The sequence below is a fragment of the Chaetodon trifascialis genome, chromosome 12, assembly GCF_039877785.1.
Source record: "Chaetodon trifascialis isolate fChaTrf1 chromosome 12, fChaTrf1.hap1, whole genome shotgun sequence".
Lineage (NCBI taxonomy): Eukaryota > Metazoa > Chordata > Actinopteri > Chaetodontiformes > Chaetodontidae > Chaetodon > Chaetodon trifascialis.
In genome coordinates this window covers 5,452,501-5,472,468 of record NC_092067.1, presented here as the reverse complement: position 1 = coordinate 5,472,468, position 19,968 = coordinate 5,452,501, and the positions used below count along the sequence as shown (strand labels likewise).

Below are 19,968 nucleotides of genomic sequence, written 5' to 3'. Positions count from 1 at the left end.
GATCGTCAATCTGAACCAAAGGTGTACTTACGTTGGCCCCAGCGGCCAGTGCGGGGATTCAGATAGTTTGGGTAGAGCCCGTTAGGTCTGTCCATTTTGGCTAGCAGCTTGCGGATGTGCATCACCTGTAATCAACACCAGACACAAGGGGAGTTTTAATCCAAGCACAGAGTCTTCACCTTCCAAAAAAGGCTAGTTATTGGTATTACAAAGCAAACATGCAGACATGTTGCAGTAGTACACATGCAACTGTGCAAATATAAGCCCATCCAGACACAACATGCACATGTAGACAATATTATTTCTACCTTCTGGTAGTAGGCAGGGTTCCCTGTCAGGTAGGTGAGGTGAACAAACTCCATGTGAAGAGTCCCAAACTCAGCCAAGATGCTGCTGCCCGCAGACGCCCAACCCCAGTTACGACCAACACCACTGGAAGGGTGAGGAGAGGAGAAAAGACAATGATCAGCTGGTCATGGAGGGTGGACAAAAAATACAGTGAATGGTTTGGACTGCCAATATAAGAGAGTGATAAAGGTTCTAGCTGGCCCACAGAACAAAATGACCATGTGTGTGCCCGGGCTGACAGACAGATGACTCAACACTTTGCCTGATTGTGAGATTCACTGGGCCATAATGATTTTGTGAGGTGCAATTCTAAAAATTTTAAAAAGAAATCTAAAAACTCCCCATTTAAGAGCCTCTAGCATTTAAAAAGGAGAAAACATGAAATGATGAAAAAAGATCAAATGCAACTTAGAGTCATGCTTGGCTGATCTTCTGCTAATAATGTATTAAAAATGTAATCACCGTAACTGAAACCTGTAAATGATCTTTATAACAACACCCAAGCAGCATGTATATTTTTCACTCTAAGTGTAGGACTTGGACTGAGTGCAACAGGTAAAATGACATTTACACATGACCCCATGTGACGCAGGAGGCATCTGGAAGTGCATGAGGGTTGCAAGTTGTGGATGTGTGCCTGTGGGTGAGGAGGAGGGTGTGTGGGGCGAAAGAAAAGACAGATGTGTCGCCTGTTCCTGCTTTCCGTTCAGATTGAATTCCTGTGAGTACAATTATTCCAGGGAGCATCTGCGTCTCTATGAACATGTGTAGCTGCATTTTCTCCAGTGGGGTTTTTGTCTTGTAGCAGATTAAGACAAAATGCAAAGGTCTACTCTCTAACAAATTAAAATTACCTCACAAAAAGAAGGCCTTCGCTTGTACTACACACATCCTCAACAACCTGCCGTGCGCACACACACACACATACACTCACACCAAGCCAGGGTGCTTGGCAACAAAGTAGCCTGCGGGTTGATAGAGCAATTCTATTTCATTTCATTGTTTCCTTCACTGAGTAAGTGAATTGACATCACACAGCACAGTGGGAAATGGAGGGAGATAAAAAGAGTGCACACACACATATGCATAAAGAGGCACACACACGCTTTCTCTTCACAGGTACAATGAAATCACAAAAAGGCAGTAGAAACCAATAAGAGGAACAGAAAGGGATGGAAATGCTATGGTAATGTTCCACTTCAGGCTGAGCTACAATAGCAAAGTGGACCACTGTTACAGGCTGAAGGCTAACGGGCGACTACAAGTTTAGAAAAGCTGAATTTCACACTTCTTTAAGACTTTTTTTGCTGTCCGTTCACACAGGGTCCAAAAACTATCCTGAAGACTCAAAAGCCTCGCTTTCTCTCTCACACACACACTCATTTCCATCACACACCCTAACCCTATTCATAACTACTACTTGCCTAAACCTAAACCTTACCCTAGCATTAACCAGGCGTACATACACCTACATGAATATACTGACAATGCTGTTGGACTGGCTGTGGTTGGCTGGAAGTCGCCAAAGCCTAGACTGTGTGGTTTGGTATTGCTGTTTTCCGGTTCTAGTACAGATTAACTTTACACTGAAAGTTGTAATGTGTGATCCTCACAGGTATTATTCAGACAAATATGCGTGTGTGTGTTCACTGGAAAGCCATGTAACCGTATCAGAAACAGGCACACTGTGGAGTTTTGATCTCTGCTAACTCTATGGAACTGTTTCTAAGAGTGGGTGCCTGTTCTCTTTGCCTCATACCACATGGAGTCGGGGTTGTAAATGAATTGTACAAAAACAGACATTTGATTGTGAAAATTTGTGAAAAAAAAGTGGCACAACCACAGGGACTGTATCATGACGTCTGGTGAAAATAGCTCCAGAGTTAGATGTGACAATATTCTGGCTGTTTACCCCCACTGCTTCTCTGATGTTCTCCCTCGCTCCTCTCCTGATTCAGTGAATTAAGGGTTTATTTCAACCAAACCAGACCAGGTGCTGATTGTTGGAACAGTAGAAAGACGAACCAAGATGGTTTTCATGAGTTTTATTTTGTTTTGAGTTTGAATGAAGTGTGTTTTTTTGATGACAAAATTGCGAGAGCGGCTGTTTCTGGTTAAACGAAAATGATCTTACTCTTTTACAAATAGGTCTGTCTCTGTCAGATTCTTTCCATAATGTTGTCAGACACTTTGAATCACAAACTGAGTCCGTCAGTGCCAAAATCACTTCTAGTGGACATACCATGATGGTGTCCAAACGCTCAGAGGGATTACAGTGCAGCCTGTTCTGTGGCTGCCGGCTGCTGCACTCTCGCTCAATACTGGAAAAACTTCAAAAAGTTTGGTCTCCATTTGTCACTTGGACACAAAATCATGGGAAAAGAGGGCCAATAATCAGATAACATTTGACCACAACTTCTCTCATTTGACTGGGACACTGAAATCTTCCAGAACACGTGGACTGGCAAAATGTTTTCAAACTTTTCAACTTCACTTTCATTGAAAATGAAATGTAGATCAAGCAGAAACGAGTGAATAATTCAACAATATGCTGTAGGATGTAATCGTATTTGTGTATTTTGTAATGTGTAGATATATAGACCTTTTTGACATTTTTATATTGAAATAATATCCAACTATGTCTCTCATTGTATTGGTTTGCCCTCTTATTGACATAATGCACAAAGATATTAGATATAGAGTAGTGTCCGGATCTTAAAGGACAAATGACTTTTTAAGAGCGATTTTAAAACCAAATCACACTTCGTCATTGAGTTGATGGAGCATAAATAGGCAGTACAGTATAATAACATGAAGAGTGTATTTGTGAGGCAGACATACAGTATTAAAATGTTTTGCATAATGTACAAACCTAATCTGTATTATCTCAAAAGTGAGAAAAAGCCAATAAAAACTGTGTGGTTCAAACTGTGACCTTTAAGGGTATTTAAGACTGTTCAATACCTCAATACTGACAGCATTAATCAATACTTTTAGATTGGATCACATGATCACTAGCATGTGAAAGACGTCACTCGAACACGCAGACATTTATCACCTGACTAGCTGGTGAACACAGTGGAACAGGAGCCAGATCTGGAGTTGGTAGTTGGTTGGACCAAAGCAGAGGTCGAAGAGAGTGAATATCAGACTTGGTGGCTAAAAGCACGACTCCAAATAAATGATAATGTTGTTCTGCGTCTGCTGGATGTGTAAACAAGCAACTGTTTCTTAACAAGTTTGCTGTGTTGGAACATGGCGATATGTCGGCGTTGTGTTTTTACAGCCAGTTTCCACTGGACCAAAGAGTGAAGAGGAAAAAAGATTCAATTGACAAAATATTTGTGCAAGGAGCAATCTGCCAGTCAAGTCACTGCAGACCCTGGTCCAGACTGCTCGGTCAACTGTTAGTGATATCGAGTGGCACATCTCACTTTAGATTCATCTCAGAATAGCTAGCTGGACAAGGTGTTCAGTGGCAATGTCACTGACCTCTTCAGGTTGACCATGGCCCAAGGGATTCCTGTGGGGGTGTTAAAGGCAGGAAGCAGCTTCTCGGCTAGCTGGACCGCTTTCAGCTTGAATACCTGGAGAGAAAGATGGAGGAGGAGAGAAAAGGGGAGTTTAACTTTAAGATTGGTTACCTTTAATCATGTTCACCTGCAGTGCATCAACTTCTCCTGCTTAATATTCTGCAAACGTCTGACAGGAACAAGCAAAACACAACTGCCAATAACCAAACAAATAAGCAGAGTGAGATGTCAGGAGACAAACGATTGCTAAATGATGGCCACAGAGTGTCAGAGCCCAACAGATTCATAGAGGACATCAGCAGACTAATATATGCAAAACCTCCCTTCAAACTGCGCTGCAGTAATATGAAATGTTGCAGAACACCACAGAGATGTCTAGAAGTAAAGCATGGAGGTCAAACTACACTGACTGAGCAGAGTGAGATACCAAAGTACACAGTCAGAGTTGGATTTCTATTATCGTGACTGGCGTTTAATTTACACAGACTGATGGCGAGGAATGGACATGTGTTCGTTTTGAGATTACACAAGTTCTTGCACTCGTCTGACTGATGAAGGCCTAGAAAAATCTGCTGCAGTCCTTGTTCTTTTCTCAGCATGCCAATCAAACCAACAGAAGGAAACTAAGGTTACTCTGCCGCTGAACTCACTGCATATGAGCGTATGCTGCAGAGATGTTACCGTGGACATTCAGAGCAAACAGCAAATACGTAGAGAATATAAACCGGGCTTGCTGGTGAGTGGCTAAGTTCCATTCATTTCAATGTTGCTTCCTAGAACTCATTTTTAATGACATGTTATTTAATTCAATCAAAGACCACCGATACAACTTATACAACTGACTAGTAGAAGAGAGATATATAGGTTTTCTTTCCTTATTACAGTTTATTTGCTTTGAAATGCAAAATTTATTAGCAATTTGTGTAATTTCATTTGAGGGACACCTTTCGAGGGTGTAATAAATGCAGAAAAATATGTTGCCTCACAAGGTCGTCACATTTACGTCAAAAACAAATCATGAAGCTTACTTAAAAAAATCCAATTATTCCCAGCATGAAGTGCAAATCAGTAAACTAAACATACGCAGCAGGATATAGGCTGGAAGAGCTGTGACAGCAGTCACACAGATGAAAACATGGCATTCATAAACCATGTGCTGAAGAAAACATGAATCCAAATACAACAATTAACACAAGTGGTGCCCAGCGACACAAATGTAAGCCTATTACTCACAAAGCTGACAAAAAACTGTGCATAAATGCCCAAATTCTGGAGCACTAGTGCTTAGAAAACATAGTCTAGTGTTGCTCTCTTGGAAAGAAAAACTCCACAGTATGTGCAAGCTGCTTGAGGGACGATGAAATGTGTTATTACAGAAGTACTTTTACTGACTGTACAATCTGACTACATTCTAAATAGCAGACTGCCAGCAGCTGCCACTTTACGGTCCAACATTTTACAACTTGCCTCCACGGCTACCTACATTTGGATCCAAGTTGTCAGCAAAGCCCACAAAAACACTGGAAAGCAAATGGAACAAGACTGCCAGTTCCCGGCATTTTTTAAGATTTGCCATGTATATTTTACTTCTGAAGGACAGTTCTGGGATAAATGTACGAAGAGGGAGTTGTACAACTTGCAGACAGCAGTCAGGCAAAGCAGCGCCACAGAGAAAAGCACTTTAACACGGGGCAGACGAAGGCTGATTCATCAACACAATCTGTCAGGGCTGAGCAGTTTTATAGAGAGACCAGATCTATGGAAAATTCCTGCTGTCTCACAAAGTGGGAGGGAGCAATAACACATGCTGGTGTTTGCAGAATACTTAAGCAGCCAGTGGGACATCTTACAGAAGACTTGGAGGTCAAACTGTGGAGTTAAACAGGGGACAAATCCAGACACAGCCAAGACGAGGGAGAGAAAGAACAATGTAGCCAAACAGACACAGAGATAGGCCTGCATGTGAGGAGGATGTGAAGCGCATGAACGGGAAGGAGAAATATAAGTCTGGAGAATGAGACGCGATCAAAGAGACAGAGTGTGACAGTGGCTGGGCCATACGGCAACAAAAAGATCTCTTTTTTAAATGATGCCTGATTTTCGAAATGTTTATGCATGTATGCAAAAAATAGAAAAAACATGATTTTTACATCTTGACCAATTGCAAGGCTCTCATAGGTCGGCACATTTTTATATATGCAAGTCATCCTTTACAATAAATCATGCAACTACCGAACGTGTCAACTAGGTGCAGCACGGGAGTCCACCTTAATAATCTCTTTAGGGACACCCAGGGTGGAAACTTAAAAGTTCACTAATTCACCTGCTCTCCTAAGAACCACTATAGAGTGTTTCCTAACAAGACATCAGCATGGTGTCTGCAGACAGCTGGCTAGCCCTGGCTACGGGTCAGGACAGAACAAAAACAGCGCAGTCTGTACACTGTGTGATCCTCTCTCATGGCCTCACCCCAGACTGACAATGTATGTCTACAGATTTGAAGAAGGCATCTATTTGTTATCTCAGCTTCAAGTGCACGTGACAGGCTTGAAAGCTTTATTGTGTCAGGCTGTATGTGTGTGTTTGTGCTTGCTCATGTCTGCCCAGTCATCATAAACTCCTCCACTGATTCTGCTCGCTGCACTGAGGTCCTTAACAAACACCACTGCGTTTTATTGGCAAGTCTGCTGCTGATGTCATCAAGCAGGGACCGGATCCAAACAACCCTACAGAGGAGGCAGCCAGTCGCCCTGACAGATAAAACTCCTCAGCTTCTGATAATCATCTTCCTCCACTGCTTCTTCTACAGGCACAGATGAAGGTTGCTCTCATGAAAAGGCAAACAGGCCTTCTATAGAAACAATGGAGGTGGTGCTGATGGTTAAAGGAAGAAAGTCTGCTGAGAGACAGGGAGGATGATAGACAGTGTGATTAATTAGTGCTTGTACATTTTCTTTATATTTCTTATATATGTACAGCTGTGTACCAAACATGAGTAATTCTGTCCGTAGCACGGAGTAACTTTCCAGTTCCTAAATACTTCAATTATGTGGTCAGGTTTATAATCTTGTTAACTTATCCTCTGACCAGAAAGTTCTTCATTGAATCAAAATTTTGTCCATTTTTGTCTGTTTTAGTAAGGAAAAGTTCTTGCGTGACTGTATAGCATCAAGACTCAGCTATGGTATCAACCCTGAAATATAAAATAGGAGAAATATTACAAAATTCAATCTCATAGGGATCTTGTCAGACGGGTTGTTGTCCGCTTCGATCATTCTCCCTCCAGGTCTGTTTAGCCTTTTAAAATGCATAACATGCATTACAGTACGCTGCGAGATCGATGCTTGAAGGACATGCTCTCTCACTGAACACATACACACATGAATAAAGATTTGAAACGCACAACTGGGGAACGAGACAAGGTTCGCCAATAAATATGGTCTGACACATTGTTTGAGAGCAAGCACCAACACAAACATCACATGGATGAAAAGCAGGGCTGATGTTATCAGCCGATTATCAGGGAGCACAGATGTTTCAGTATGAGCACACACGTTGGCCAATGAGAAATGTCAAAGATAAGTTAGAGGTAACATTGCTGCCATTACACAGTTTGTCCACCAGGGGGCACTGAGAAGCACATTTCTCATTACTTTAACAAGCAAATTTAAGGGATCGTATGCGTTATGAGCCAATATAGTTTTATCAGATTACTCAAATATAATCTCTAATGTCAGTCTAAAATCCAGCAACCACTGAGGCTTAGTGCTTACATTCATACTATCAGAGAGAGAACTGACTGCAAATCTCTCATCCTCCTCTCAGCTTCTCTTCCTCCATTTGTCTTCCGCCTGTTTTCCACCTCTCTCTCTTTTCTTTATTCACCCATTAGCAGTGTCCTCTCTCCCCATCTTTTGATACTCTCCCCATTCCATCTCTCTTTTCTGCATTCTCTCCCTCTTTCTGGATTAGCAGTGGCCTGAGGCCGCTGGGTTGTTTGTTTCGATGGGCCAAATTCCCAGACAGCAGATTTAGAGTATGGCAGGAGGAGTGAGGGGGTTAGAGGGGGACACAGGCTGGTTTTGTGTCCCTTGTGGAGGAGAATGACGTTAACACTGCCTGGGTGAAAGGTTTGACTCCTACTGGGAACAGCCATGCTAAAAATGCGTGCAATGGTCCTGTAAGAAGCTTTGGATGAAGTCGTCTGCCAAATGGTACATCAATGTTACATCCCAGGGACAGGGAGAGCTGTAATCCGCCACTCAAACACGTCCTAAACTCAGCCAATGATCCAGTATTACACATGAGGATATAATTTGTAAGCTGTGAGCAGCTGGGAGAGACTGAAATTGCTGTACAGCAGAGCAGGCGCTGATAGATACGACAGTCTAGACAGAACAGCACACAATAAAGTGTGGACAAGTACAGAAAGTCACATAAAGAAATTGCGCACACACACACACACACACACACACACACACACACACACACACACACACACACACACACACACACACACACACACACACACACACACACACACACACACACACAAATTGCAAATTGCATTGAAAAGGTAAATGGAGCTGACAGATGCAGAAGAGGGTGATCAAATGAACTCATGGTGATGGAGCTTAGTTTAAGTTTGCATCAGGACCATGGCAGTTATGTTAAGCATAGACATCCTGAACTCTCAATCACAGTGTTTAAGTGTTCCTTGTATTCATCCTTGTGTAATCACATTTCATCAAAGGAGCGATTTAACCAACCATCTCCTTTTAGTTCGATTTTAAAAGTGTTCCTGCTGCTGTTGCTGTTCTACATCCCAACTCCATCCCACCATCAACACAAACACAAAAGCCTATCTCTTTTGTGTGCATATGCACGTGCGTGCGTGCGTGCGTGCGTGCGTGCTTTAAATCCATCTGAAGAGTGGTGTAATGTCCCTGTGAAGACAAAACCCACCATTGGGTGATTTTGTCTGACAAATACAGTCACTTACTATGCTAATGCTAATATACAAAATAATACTTTGTACCATTCAATAAATAGGAGTAATATGAATTATTCTAATCTGTAACTTAGCCTCTCCTGACTAAAAAGTCTCCATAACAAATACAGTGTGTAAAAAGAACTAAGACTAATTCTAAGTACTAGACTAAATGACTTAATAAGATCAGCATTTTACACTGCAATGAAGAATCTGCTAATATATCCATGACACTGATGCATGCACACCCACCCACACCCACACCCACGCATGTACGCACACATGCACACACATACACACACACAGTACACAAGCAGACACACTCACAGTCTCTGGTGTAAGCAGTGGGCCACTGTTGACATGTAATGGAGCCTCCTAAAGGGATTAAGGGGTAGACTGTGAAATGTGCTGAATGTGCCTGCTTGGTAAGAAGGGCCCTGAGGGCCAGCAGGAGAGACAGGATTAAGTCACCCGTTGTGTGTGCGTGTGGTTACTGTGTGCCATTTCCATACTTTGTCATGCCACTTCACCATCAGCTGATCCATTTGTTCATATTGTTTAGCATACAGCAGGAGGCACAAAGATGAGCTGCCATGGAGGAAACTCGAAGACCATCATCAAATTAGCTCTGTAATCCTTTCATTTGTTGCCATCACACTGGATCACAGTGACTGCTGTCAGATATTTTGCATTGAGCATTAATGGAAACAGTGCACTTGTGAGGCCTTGAAGAGGATATGACTAATGAGTTTCTGCCGTCAGTGTCCAATCTCCTTACTCTGGAACAAATGTGGATAGATGCTTGGCTGTGGAAGTCCCACCTGATCAGCTCATATTGCTTCTTCTGTCTTTGGCATTAGTCCTATAGACTACACTCTCTTGAATGTTACCGTGTTCTCCCCTGAGGACAGCTGAAAATGGAGCCAAGCTGACATTTTTTCCAATGCGAGAAAGCGTTAATTCAAATGAAAATGTGGGACATACACAAAAGCAAAATGGATGACTTGGAGAATATTTGCACTGAGATGTGAAGCTGAAGTTTATCTGTAATTCTGCTATGCGTCATCATTAGTGAAGAGTCCCCTAATCAGCTCCTCTTTGGGATGGAGCCCAAGTGACGCAATTCTTGAGCAAACTTTTACTTTACTTTTACTTTTCTACAACTACAGTATACATGTGCATTTGGTTCACTATTAATGCATAAGGAGATATCGCTTCCTTCATTTCCCACTCCAATTCATCGTCTACTTAATTCTCTCAGCTTCTATCCCCTCCCTTTTCCTGTACTCAGAGCATGGTCCATTTCCCCCCATACCTTTCTGCCTGTCATCTCCGTTATGAAAATCTTTCACTCTTCTTCTGTCCCCTTCCCTCTCTGCATCCATTTTTCACTCTCCTCCGCACCTCTTAATCTTGTTTAGGCTGTCTTTTAACCTCTTTGTTCTTCCAGCTCTCCCTTTAACGTGAGTTTGTACTTGGTTGCAATGTGGTTGAATCCAATTATTGCATTTTAAATAATAAGAAAGGTTTGTGTGGGCATGGCAAGTCATGTGTTTGCAGAGTGGAATTCATAAAGCTGTGAGGAAATTAAAATTTCTTTCCTGTTTGTTACACCATCTTCGTTTTCCTCGTTCACTCACTTTGTGTGTGTGTGGCTGCCTGCTGGCACAGCGGCAGCTAGTTACTGAGCATGTCATCACAGCAATATCTGCAAAGGGAAAAAGGATTCCCAAGGGAAGCTCCATGGCTGTTGCTAGAAACCACCGGGGTGGCCTCAATATGGGCTGGCAAGAAGGTCTTAACATTATGGTTTGTGTATTTAACACTACTGTCTACTGACTTTACATAAATTAATGAAATCAAAAGTACACAGAGGAGAGGAGGAGGGGGCTTTAACACCACTGCAATGGTACAAGGAGAATGAAATGCAGACTCTTAAACAGCAGATCTCTGTCATTTAAAGCTGTATTAGTAGATGACCTCATATCGGATTAGAATTTATAAATTCTGACAGTAATAAACGTATTGATTTATTTTGTCTTACTGAAACCTGACTGTGTCATGAAGAGTATGTTAGTCTACATTCAGCTACTCCCAATATCAAATCAATATCAGATTGCATTGCGTATGTCAGAGCATACATAAAGCCACTCACTGTTCAAACCACACCCTCCACCTTGTTCTGACATACGGCAATAAAACTGAGCATTTAATAGTGTCTTCACATAATCCTCTTTCACACCATCATTTAATAACTACATGCCAGCAGGCAAAGAATCCTACACTCCACATCTATCTGAAAGTGCTGTAGCTAAATTTAAGGGGTTGTTTTCAGCAGCATTTAATTCAATGCCATGTCTCAATATAACAGAGCACTCTTACGTTAGCTTGTCCCCAACAAATTGATCATCTTGTTGATAGTCCTGCACACACTGCGGATGACACTGAACTGTATAGCCCTCCGCTATAAGGCCGCTATAAGGGCCTCCGCAATGCCAAGACAGCCTATTACTCATCATAAATAGAGGAAAATAAGAACACACACCGCTTTCTTTTCAGCACTGTACTCCAGCTGACGGACAGTCATAACTCTATTGAGCCATGTATCCTATAGCCCTGAATACCAACAACTTCATGAGGTTCTTTAGTGATAAAATTGTAATTATTAGACACAATTTATCACCTCCTGCGCTCCTACCGGTTTATCTTCAAGCACAGGAACCTCACAAACAGCTGTTTACCTGATAGATCTTTACACTGCTTTTCTCCCATCGACCTTCACCAACTGACTTCAGTGATCTAAATCAACAATCTGTCAATTGGAACCCATCCCATCCCTTAACTGGCACTTCATTACTAGATATGATCAATCTGTCTTTATCAACAGGCTAAGTACCACAGCCCTTTAAAGTAGCTGTAAACTCCTTTTAAAAAGCCTACTCTTGATCCACTGGTTATAGCCAACTACATACCTACATCTGACCTTTCTCGGTAAAATCCTTGAGAACGCAGTTGCCAATCAGTTGTGTGACACTGCATAACAACACTTTATTTGATGATTTTCAGTCAGTATTTAGACTGCATCACAGCACAGAAACAACACTGGTCAAAGTTACAAATGACCGTGTAACTGGATCAGACAAGGGATTTGTCTCTGAACTAGTCTCGTTAGATCTTAGTACAGCATTCGACACCACTGACCATCAGATCCTATTACAGAGACTAGAACACTTAATTGGCAGTAAAGGAACCACACTAAGCTGGTTAAAGTCCCTTCTATCAGCTCAGTTTCAGTTTGCATCATGTTAATGATGGCAACACAGATAGTCACAGAGTTCCACAAGGTTCTGTGCTGGTTATGTTCACCAGTGAAGCCAGATGCAACCAACCTGTTTACTAAACTTCAGGCCTGTGTAAAGGACAAAAAGACCTGGATGACCAACAATTTTCTGCTTAACAGTCTCTGTCAGGATGTGGTCTTGTGAAATCTGAGGCTGAGGCTGAGTAATGCAGAGGTCCTTCTTCACCCGAGCACTATCAGATACCGTGTTTCTAATTTTGCCATGTGCAGCAGCTGCACCTGCTCTCTGGGTTCAAAATGAATGAATGAGCAGAGTCTCATTCAGGAAGTCTGATCTGTTTACATTTTGACTTCACTCACAAACCTGACAGATGCACAGTGGCCAAGTTGTGTGTGGTGGCACAGAGGGTGTTCAGACACAGTGGCAATTTTCTATCTGTTCAACATCTCTTTGACTTTGTTTTCCTCAGAGAAAATGTTGGCATGTTCACCTCCGAACAAGTATTCAGTTTCCCTTGTTGCAACTCAGTGTAGAGTAACATTTAGGATCACTGAGGCATCTTATTCATAGTGATCACAATGCTAGCAAATCCTACTCTTTCCTTTTATCCCACGTGTGTCTCTCTGCCCTCCTGCTGAGTAGCGGTACAGTGGCAGTCAGTGAGAGGGAGTACGCTGCCCTGAATTTGTTTGATGGGTTCAGCGTTTGACAAAAAAATGAGAGGGAATCAAATGCTCCGTGGCGAGATCAAACAGGCTGCATGTGTATGCTGCAGTCAGCAGTCCCCAGTCCCTGGACATCAGAAGCTAAAGCTCTATATCACAGCACAGACAGACAGTGAGAGACTGGGGGGGGGGGGGCAAAGTGTGGTGTAATTATAGAGATACATGGAACAACTGAGAAGACAAAGAAGCACGACTGACAGGAGTCTAAGAAAAGGAGTGAGAGAAAAATACAGGATGTGTTTGAAAAGAGGCTTCAGATCAGGACTCGTGCAGACACAGGCATGTAAACAAAGTTGTTATTTTCTTGCTGTTTATCACAACATGTCTTGCTTTCGCTATTTGTCTTCACCTCCAGCTCTTTGCCTCCCTTTTCTCAATTCTGCCTCTCCCCAAACTAACTTTTTTCTTCATCCCTCCTCTTCTCTCCTGCTCTCCTTCCTCCTCGACCCCTTTAAGGCCGTCCCTCTCTTCGACCCGCTCTCTCTCTAATTTCCTCCCTTCCTCTCTGGTTTTTCTTCCATCATGATCATTATCTCTGTCCCTCTGTCTCTCTGCCACTGTTCCCTTCATTTGCTGTTCCACTTCTGTCACTCTCCATCTCTTTATCCCCTTCCATCTGTCCATGGGGTGCTTGTGGTGTAGCGTTTATGTCTGCAGAGTTTGCAGCTTCTCTTTAAGACATTCTCATCTCATTATCCTACATTACTGGGCTTGCTTTGCTCCCCTGACCTTCTCCCTTCTCTGTGCAATCTGCTATTCCCTGCTCAAATCATCCCTGCCGTTCCAGTCCCTCTAATTTTTCTATTTGAAGGAACAAAGACAAAATGAACAGCACAGGGTCTCTTCCTCCTCACACACACAGTGTATGTTAGCCAGGAAAAGAATGCATGCATGTTTATTACATGTATGTAGGGCAAAATGAACTGAGAATCCACTCGGCCAGGCACCTCATCTGGGCAAATCTGGACTTTTCTAAACACCTGTAGAACTGTGAAAGCCACAGCTGCTAGTCATGTATCATCTCATTGTATTTCTATGAGCTACAACTGCACATCCTCCAGCTTAATGTCGTCCTTAATGCAGCAAATTCTTCAAAGCGTTGTTTAAATTCTCTGATCAATGATGTGAGCACAGCCACATATTTCCCCAATTTTACAGAAATGTTTGCATTTGGGAAACTGCAGCCCATTTCCTGCAGTGTTGAGTTTGCAGCACTGCCGTCATCAATCTCAAAAAGTCGAAGCTTCACAACAAATGCGACACGAGCCTGTTTTTTCCTGACGAGCATTTCTTCGATGCGTTCAGATGGCCGTTGAGATCAACAAAAGAAACATGGTCTGCCAACCACTCACGACTGCTCAGTTCAGCAAGGCTGTGACCTTTTCTCTTTCAAGATCAATTTCAGCTCTCCAGGAATAGAACTGCTCCAGAACTGTCCCTCGACTAAGCCAGCACACATCTATGTGGCAGATTACGTCTCTCATATTTGACATGAATATTCACCAGGAAAGGCCAAAACTTTATGTGAGTACATGTTCTTGATCAGTTGATATTAACAGTTTTCATCACATGACCCAGCTGGGCGGCTTTGGCTTATTGGTGTATGATAAAAGCAGTTCCACAACTCCTTCTTCTGACTCCAGATGTTGCTGCACATCAGGATGCCATTCCATCCCACACAACCGTCATGGCCGGAGCACCATCAGTTATAACTCAATACAATTTCTTGCTCTGGATATTGACTTCATTGATGGTATTTGACACTCAGAGAAGCCTGTCTGGTATAGAAAAAAAAACACATCAGCAATCTACACACATATGTTGATACCGACACCTGGTGTTCATATAGCAACAACATTTGAACATCGTTAGACACCCGAGCAGTTCGCCTTCCTTCATGTGTTCATGTTTGGTCCAAATTGAAAAGAGTGTCTGTCTTTATCCTTGTGAGTGACCGGAGGATGGAGATTAATCTGTGATCAACAATGACTGTCCTTACTCATCACTCCCTGCTGCATCCTCTGCTCCTAATGTCTTCTCTTCTTGCAATTTCTTCCTTTCTGTCACTTCCACAATACATCCCCTATATGCGCCCCTCTCTCATCCTCTCTCATTTTCATTTCTAAAATTACACTTTGAGGCCTCTGCATTCAAGTAATATTTGAGAAGTGTTGCTCTTGTTTCATGATTGCGAGTATGCCAATCTTGCGTTAAATTGTATTTAATTTGAAACATAAACTGTCTAAGAAACAGCCAAATGTATCAGCTTACAGTCACTTCCCACTTGTTTCAACTGCTCCTCCATGATTCAGTATTTAGTGAGAAGGCAATATCCAAGGACTCAGCAGCATAAAACAGAGCTTATGTCACTTACAGTAGAGGTTGGTGGATGCCACCCTCATACTGGCAGATCATGATGATGTGCTCTATATGAATGCCTCTGTCAGCTCATTGCATCAAGTGACCTTGGTCCACTTCATGGTTTATTGTTAGCTGTCATGCTCAGCCTGAGACCTCCCTGCTCCTGTCTGAACTAAGGGCTCACAAAGAGCCTTAAATAAAAACCTTTCATGTAGCAGCTCCTGCTTCATGGAATAAACTCTTAAGGATTACAGAGAGGCCTGTTAGAAAGCTACTACGCAGCACAGAGTCACCAGGGGTTTGTTCAGAGTAATATGACAAGTGCTCAAACCTGTCAACTTCATCAGGACACACAGGCTGGTTTTGGACTGGAAAACGCGGTGATGTCAACAAAACAGCTTTGGAGCGGCTGCAATGTGTACAGTTCACCTTTAACAGAGCAGCTAAGCTAGGCTTAACATGTTGAGGACCCGCTGTATTCCTGTATTAGAGCTCTATGATTTCCACAATGCACAAAACATGGATGGAATCTGGGAATTTGATATTAAAAACTGAATCAACTGTAAAACACAGAATATCATGGAAATTGCCAAAATGTTGATCCAATTTCTAAAAATCAAAGTTTTCCCTCCAGTTTTAAGTCCACCACATCATTAGACACTCTGTCTGAGGACAAAATGTGCTGAAACTGTAAAACACAGTATAAAGAAAAAATGTAAAGGGAAAACAAAGACTTTGGGAAAGAATAAAAACAAAATCTGGAGAATATTAAAACAGATTTCAGAGGACTTCACAGAGATTAAAATGATCTTCAGCTACCTGTTGGCAAGACAGCAAACAAGCATATTTCAATTAATATTGCCCTGCTCCATTTATTAAAATGATTGAAACACTAGTAATATTTGGACTGTATGAGCCTATAACACCAGAGCCTCACATGTACAGTGCTTTACAGTCTGCCTCACTGACACTGACCTCACTGTGACCAGTATGCCAGCCTACATGCAGGCCAGTCCTCTGAACATAATTATAACAACTAGAGAACAGTGCGTCACGCTGTGGGAACAACACCAATCAAATGTGGGTGTACAGTCTCTGTACCTAAAACAAGGGAGGTAAACACATTAGTGTGCTAATGAGGCACAGGTATTGGCAGAACAAACTCGACACCACACACCGAAATAGCTGCAGGAAGAAAAAGCAATACTGACTATACATTGTTTTTGATTAAGATTTTTTTTGGGGGGGGGCTGTTTCTTTCTCTCTTGTAAAGTTTCTTTGCCTGTCAGTGACAGCAGCAGATGATTTGTGGATTCATTCATCATTGTGAATAGTCGAGCTCTCCTCCTGAGCTCTCCTCTACTTCCCACTGCTTTGAAAGTCAATGGAGGGCTAATGAGCTCCCCAAAACAAGGGTGTGGTTAAAGACACAAAACATCCCAAGTTCTTCCAAATGTAGCACCAGAAAACCCAAAAATGCACACATTTTAATTATCCAAAGAGGCATGCACTGTGTCCAAGTATAATATAAAATAAATTTTCTATTACCAAAATTAGAAAAATCAAAGGAAACAAAAGTTGCTGCTGAATTCCAGGATGTGGTAATTCCTTTGCAGTGCTTTACAATGACATTAACACTGAAAGTCTCCTCAGATTCTCTGACTAAAAAGTCTTCCACAGGCCTTTAATAATTCGTTTTACTGCAGTATTGGTCAACCAGCTCTAACTCAACTCTTGTCTAGCATATCTGACATCACAGAAGTTACTAATTAGCTGAGAAGGAACTCAAAATTGAACTATTGACCTGAGAGTGGGAAAGAAGTAGATAAAAGTACATAAAGAGCAAAGTGGGGGACTGAAGATAGTGCGGCAACATGGGGCAGAAACCCAGAGATACAAACAAGTGGAGAGGAGGGGAAAACACAAACAGTGACAGAGGTCTCAAGGAAAAGAGAGGAGGACAGAAGAGCGACATCAGTGAGCTGAGAGGACCGAAAAAAAGACTGAGGGGAGGAAGAGAGAGAGAGGAGAGAGCCCTTTATTGTTTTTAGATTAAAGGAGGTAAAGGATTAAAAACTGTGGGAGCAGGGATGGACTGGAGAGTTGAGATAAAGTGAACAAAAGAAAAGACAGACGAGTGGAGAGAGGAATACAGCAGGAGGGAAGTGGAGAGGAAGTGAAAGACCAGGAAAACAGTGATGAAAGCAGGAAGTAAGTTGGGGAGATTAGTGAAATTTCAGAAAGGGGGAGGATAAAAATTTGCCACAGAAATTAGGAGAGAAAAGGAGAAAGAAAATGCGTGGAGAAAGGACAAATGACTGAAATCTGAGGAGGACATGGAGCAAAGACACAAGTTAGGATCATAGACAGAAGTAGTAGAGAGGGACAAAAGAGGAAGGAGACTAAAAAGGAAGGCAAAGAGAAGGAAGAGGAGAAAGAGAAGGGAGAGAAAAGAAATACAAAGGACGGATGTAATGGTGAAGAGAATGAGGAGAAGAGGACTGAGGAGAAAGAAGATTTAAAACAAAAAGCTCAGTGAAGAAAAAGAGGAGAGCTGAGGAACTCAACACGATAAGCTCCGGGCAAAAAGGAAGGACTAACATAGGAGGAAAAGAAGAAGAGAGAGTGGACTAACAGCATGGAGATGAGAGAGAAGAGGACATGATCCATTTAGATGAGTGCAAACAGGTGGCCACGACAGCAGAACAGAAGACTGTGAGAAGAGAGGAGAGGGTGGGGAGGACATTAGAGAAAGAGGTAGAAACAGAAGGAGAGACAAAAGAATAAAGCTGGGGACAGACGCAGGAGTAAACACAATCCATCACTGCTGCTTTGCCTCGACTCTCAGACCAACACCTCCTCCTCCTGAATGCTGATCTCCAGCGCTTCAACTCTTTTCTCTGAATCACAGCCTCTTTCTCTTCCATCTTCTTTTCATCTGTTGCTCAGTCTGTGTTTTCTGTCCCATTCCCAGTCTGCATTTCTTCTCTGTCTCTCTCTCCTTACGGTCTAACATCATTCTCCTACTGTCCTTTGTCAATTTAATTTTCCGTGAGTATTCTCTCTCATGTTCATTGAGCTCTCCTTAATCTTCTTTACCAATGCTAGCACATGAGCTTCCAGGGAGTGAAAATTAGCATGTCCACCCAGCTGTGTTGTTTCCATCCCTGCTGATCAGAGCTGGTAAATACCGCAGAGGCATGTGTCTCTGATTGTACCCTTTCCCACTGACACCAAAACAGATGTTAGTGGATGCTGGTGGGTTATTTGTCCTGTGTGAAGGAGGTATTATTCAACTCTGAACAGGCAGGGAAATCTGATTAAAATTCAAATTTTTCAATTGAATTTAATATTACAAAGTATGACTGTATCAATTGAGTGACTTCACTTTTTGATTCATTTCAAAGGGAAATTTAGCACAGAGAGAGCACAGATATATGAATAATATATGAATAAGGCGATGGTGAAATTGGCAGATGGTGTCTAACTCAGGGAAGAGCAGCCAGCATGGGTCACTCCAGGACCATTTTCAATGGACTCAAAGTGACAGACAACATCTCAGTGTAATGCTGCAGCATGTGTTTCTCATATCATTAGACCATTAGGTCTTCTCTGGTCTTGGCTTGTAATTTGGCACAGACCCACAAGTGTCCAAATCAGACTCCACCTGAGTGTGGATACAGGTGGATACACAGTATATTCCACTGTGCATCCACCTGCCACTGAAGTTAATAAATAATTCAGATGAGCGGATGAAAAGCAGAGATATTTTTTTAACAGAAGCACATGAAAATGAGGGATATGTGTGATAATTATTCATCTATTCAATCAAACATTGCTACCCTCGCTAGTCAGCACCAGAAATACTAGTTGGTCAAACCATTATTATTTAATTGATGCACATTTAAATTTCAGGATAATCGGTTCATAATGCTCAGCGACAGGGCGGCAAAGAAGGAACAAATACATAAAGCAGCTCTATTAGTCTTTTCATCCATGTGCTTTTTTCAGCATCTATTTTTCGTCTCAGTCGTGTTTTATTCTCTACTTGGGTTTTTCACTCTCTCTTCGACCCTGCCTCCCATCTATCCACGCTCTGTCTCATCTCCTCCCCTGTTTCCTGTTCTCTTTCTGTCGTCTTAAATAGTAATGTCTTAATTCAGCCCCGCATCTTCTCTTGTTGTCTCTTCCTGCCTCACCCTCTCTTTGCAGCTCAATCCCTCCCACAAACACCCCTTCATCCCGACGACATACTAACAGCCAACTGGGAAGGACGCTGAAAACTCTGCAAACGTTATCCTGACCCTCCAGTTCCACCTGTGCTCTAATCTCCGGCTTCCTCACCCTCAGTCTCTCCTTCTCTTTGCTTGATTTCAAACCTCTATCTATGCAGGGAATGGGCACTGCTTCATATTCATGCTGCTGCCCAGTAACAACCATTTATCCTGCTGCTGGTTGACAGGAGCAGTTGAGGGGTTAAGTGCCTTGCTCAAGGACATGTCCAATGAGAGTGAAGAATGGGTCTCACTTGCTTTTCTCCCCCCTCAGCCATTCATCATCCTCCTTCTCCACTCCCATCTCTTTATCTGTAACCATCACCTTCACACACCCTCCACTCATCCTCACTGTCCTGTCACAGTTGCTCCTCCACCCTCTCCTCTGCTCCCTCCATCACTGTCTCTCCCCCAAGCACTCACATGCTCCATCTC

At 42.4% G+C, this 19,968-nt stretch overlaps 1 protein-coding gene across 2 annotated transcripts in view; it reads right to left on the bottom strand.

Annotated features, from left to right (window-relative positions):
- man1a2 (mannosidase, alpha, class 1A, member 2) overlaps positions 1–19,968 on the bottom strand; it is a 121,522-nt gene that overhangs the window by 26,544 nt on the left and 75,010 nt on the right. For both annotated transcript variants that reach the window (XM_070975830.1, XM_070975831.1), the window contains exons 7-9: positions 3,841–3,935; positions 309–432; positions 32–125 (exon numbers count right to left, since the gene is read on the bottom strand). In XM_070975830.1, coding sequence (XP_070831931.1) covers positions 32–125; positions 309–432; positions 3,841–3,935 — 313 coding nt within the window. The remainder of the gene's footprint in view (positions 1–31; positions 126–308; positions 433–3,840; positions 3,936–19,968) is intronic.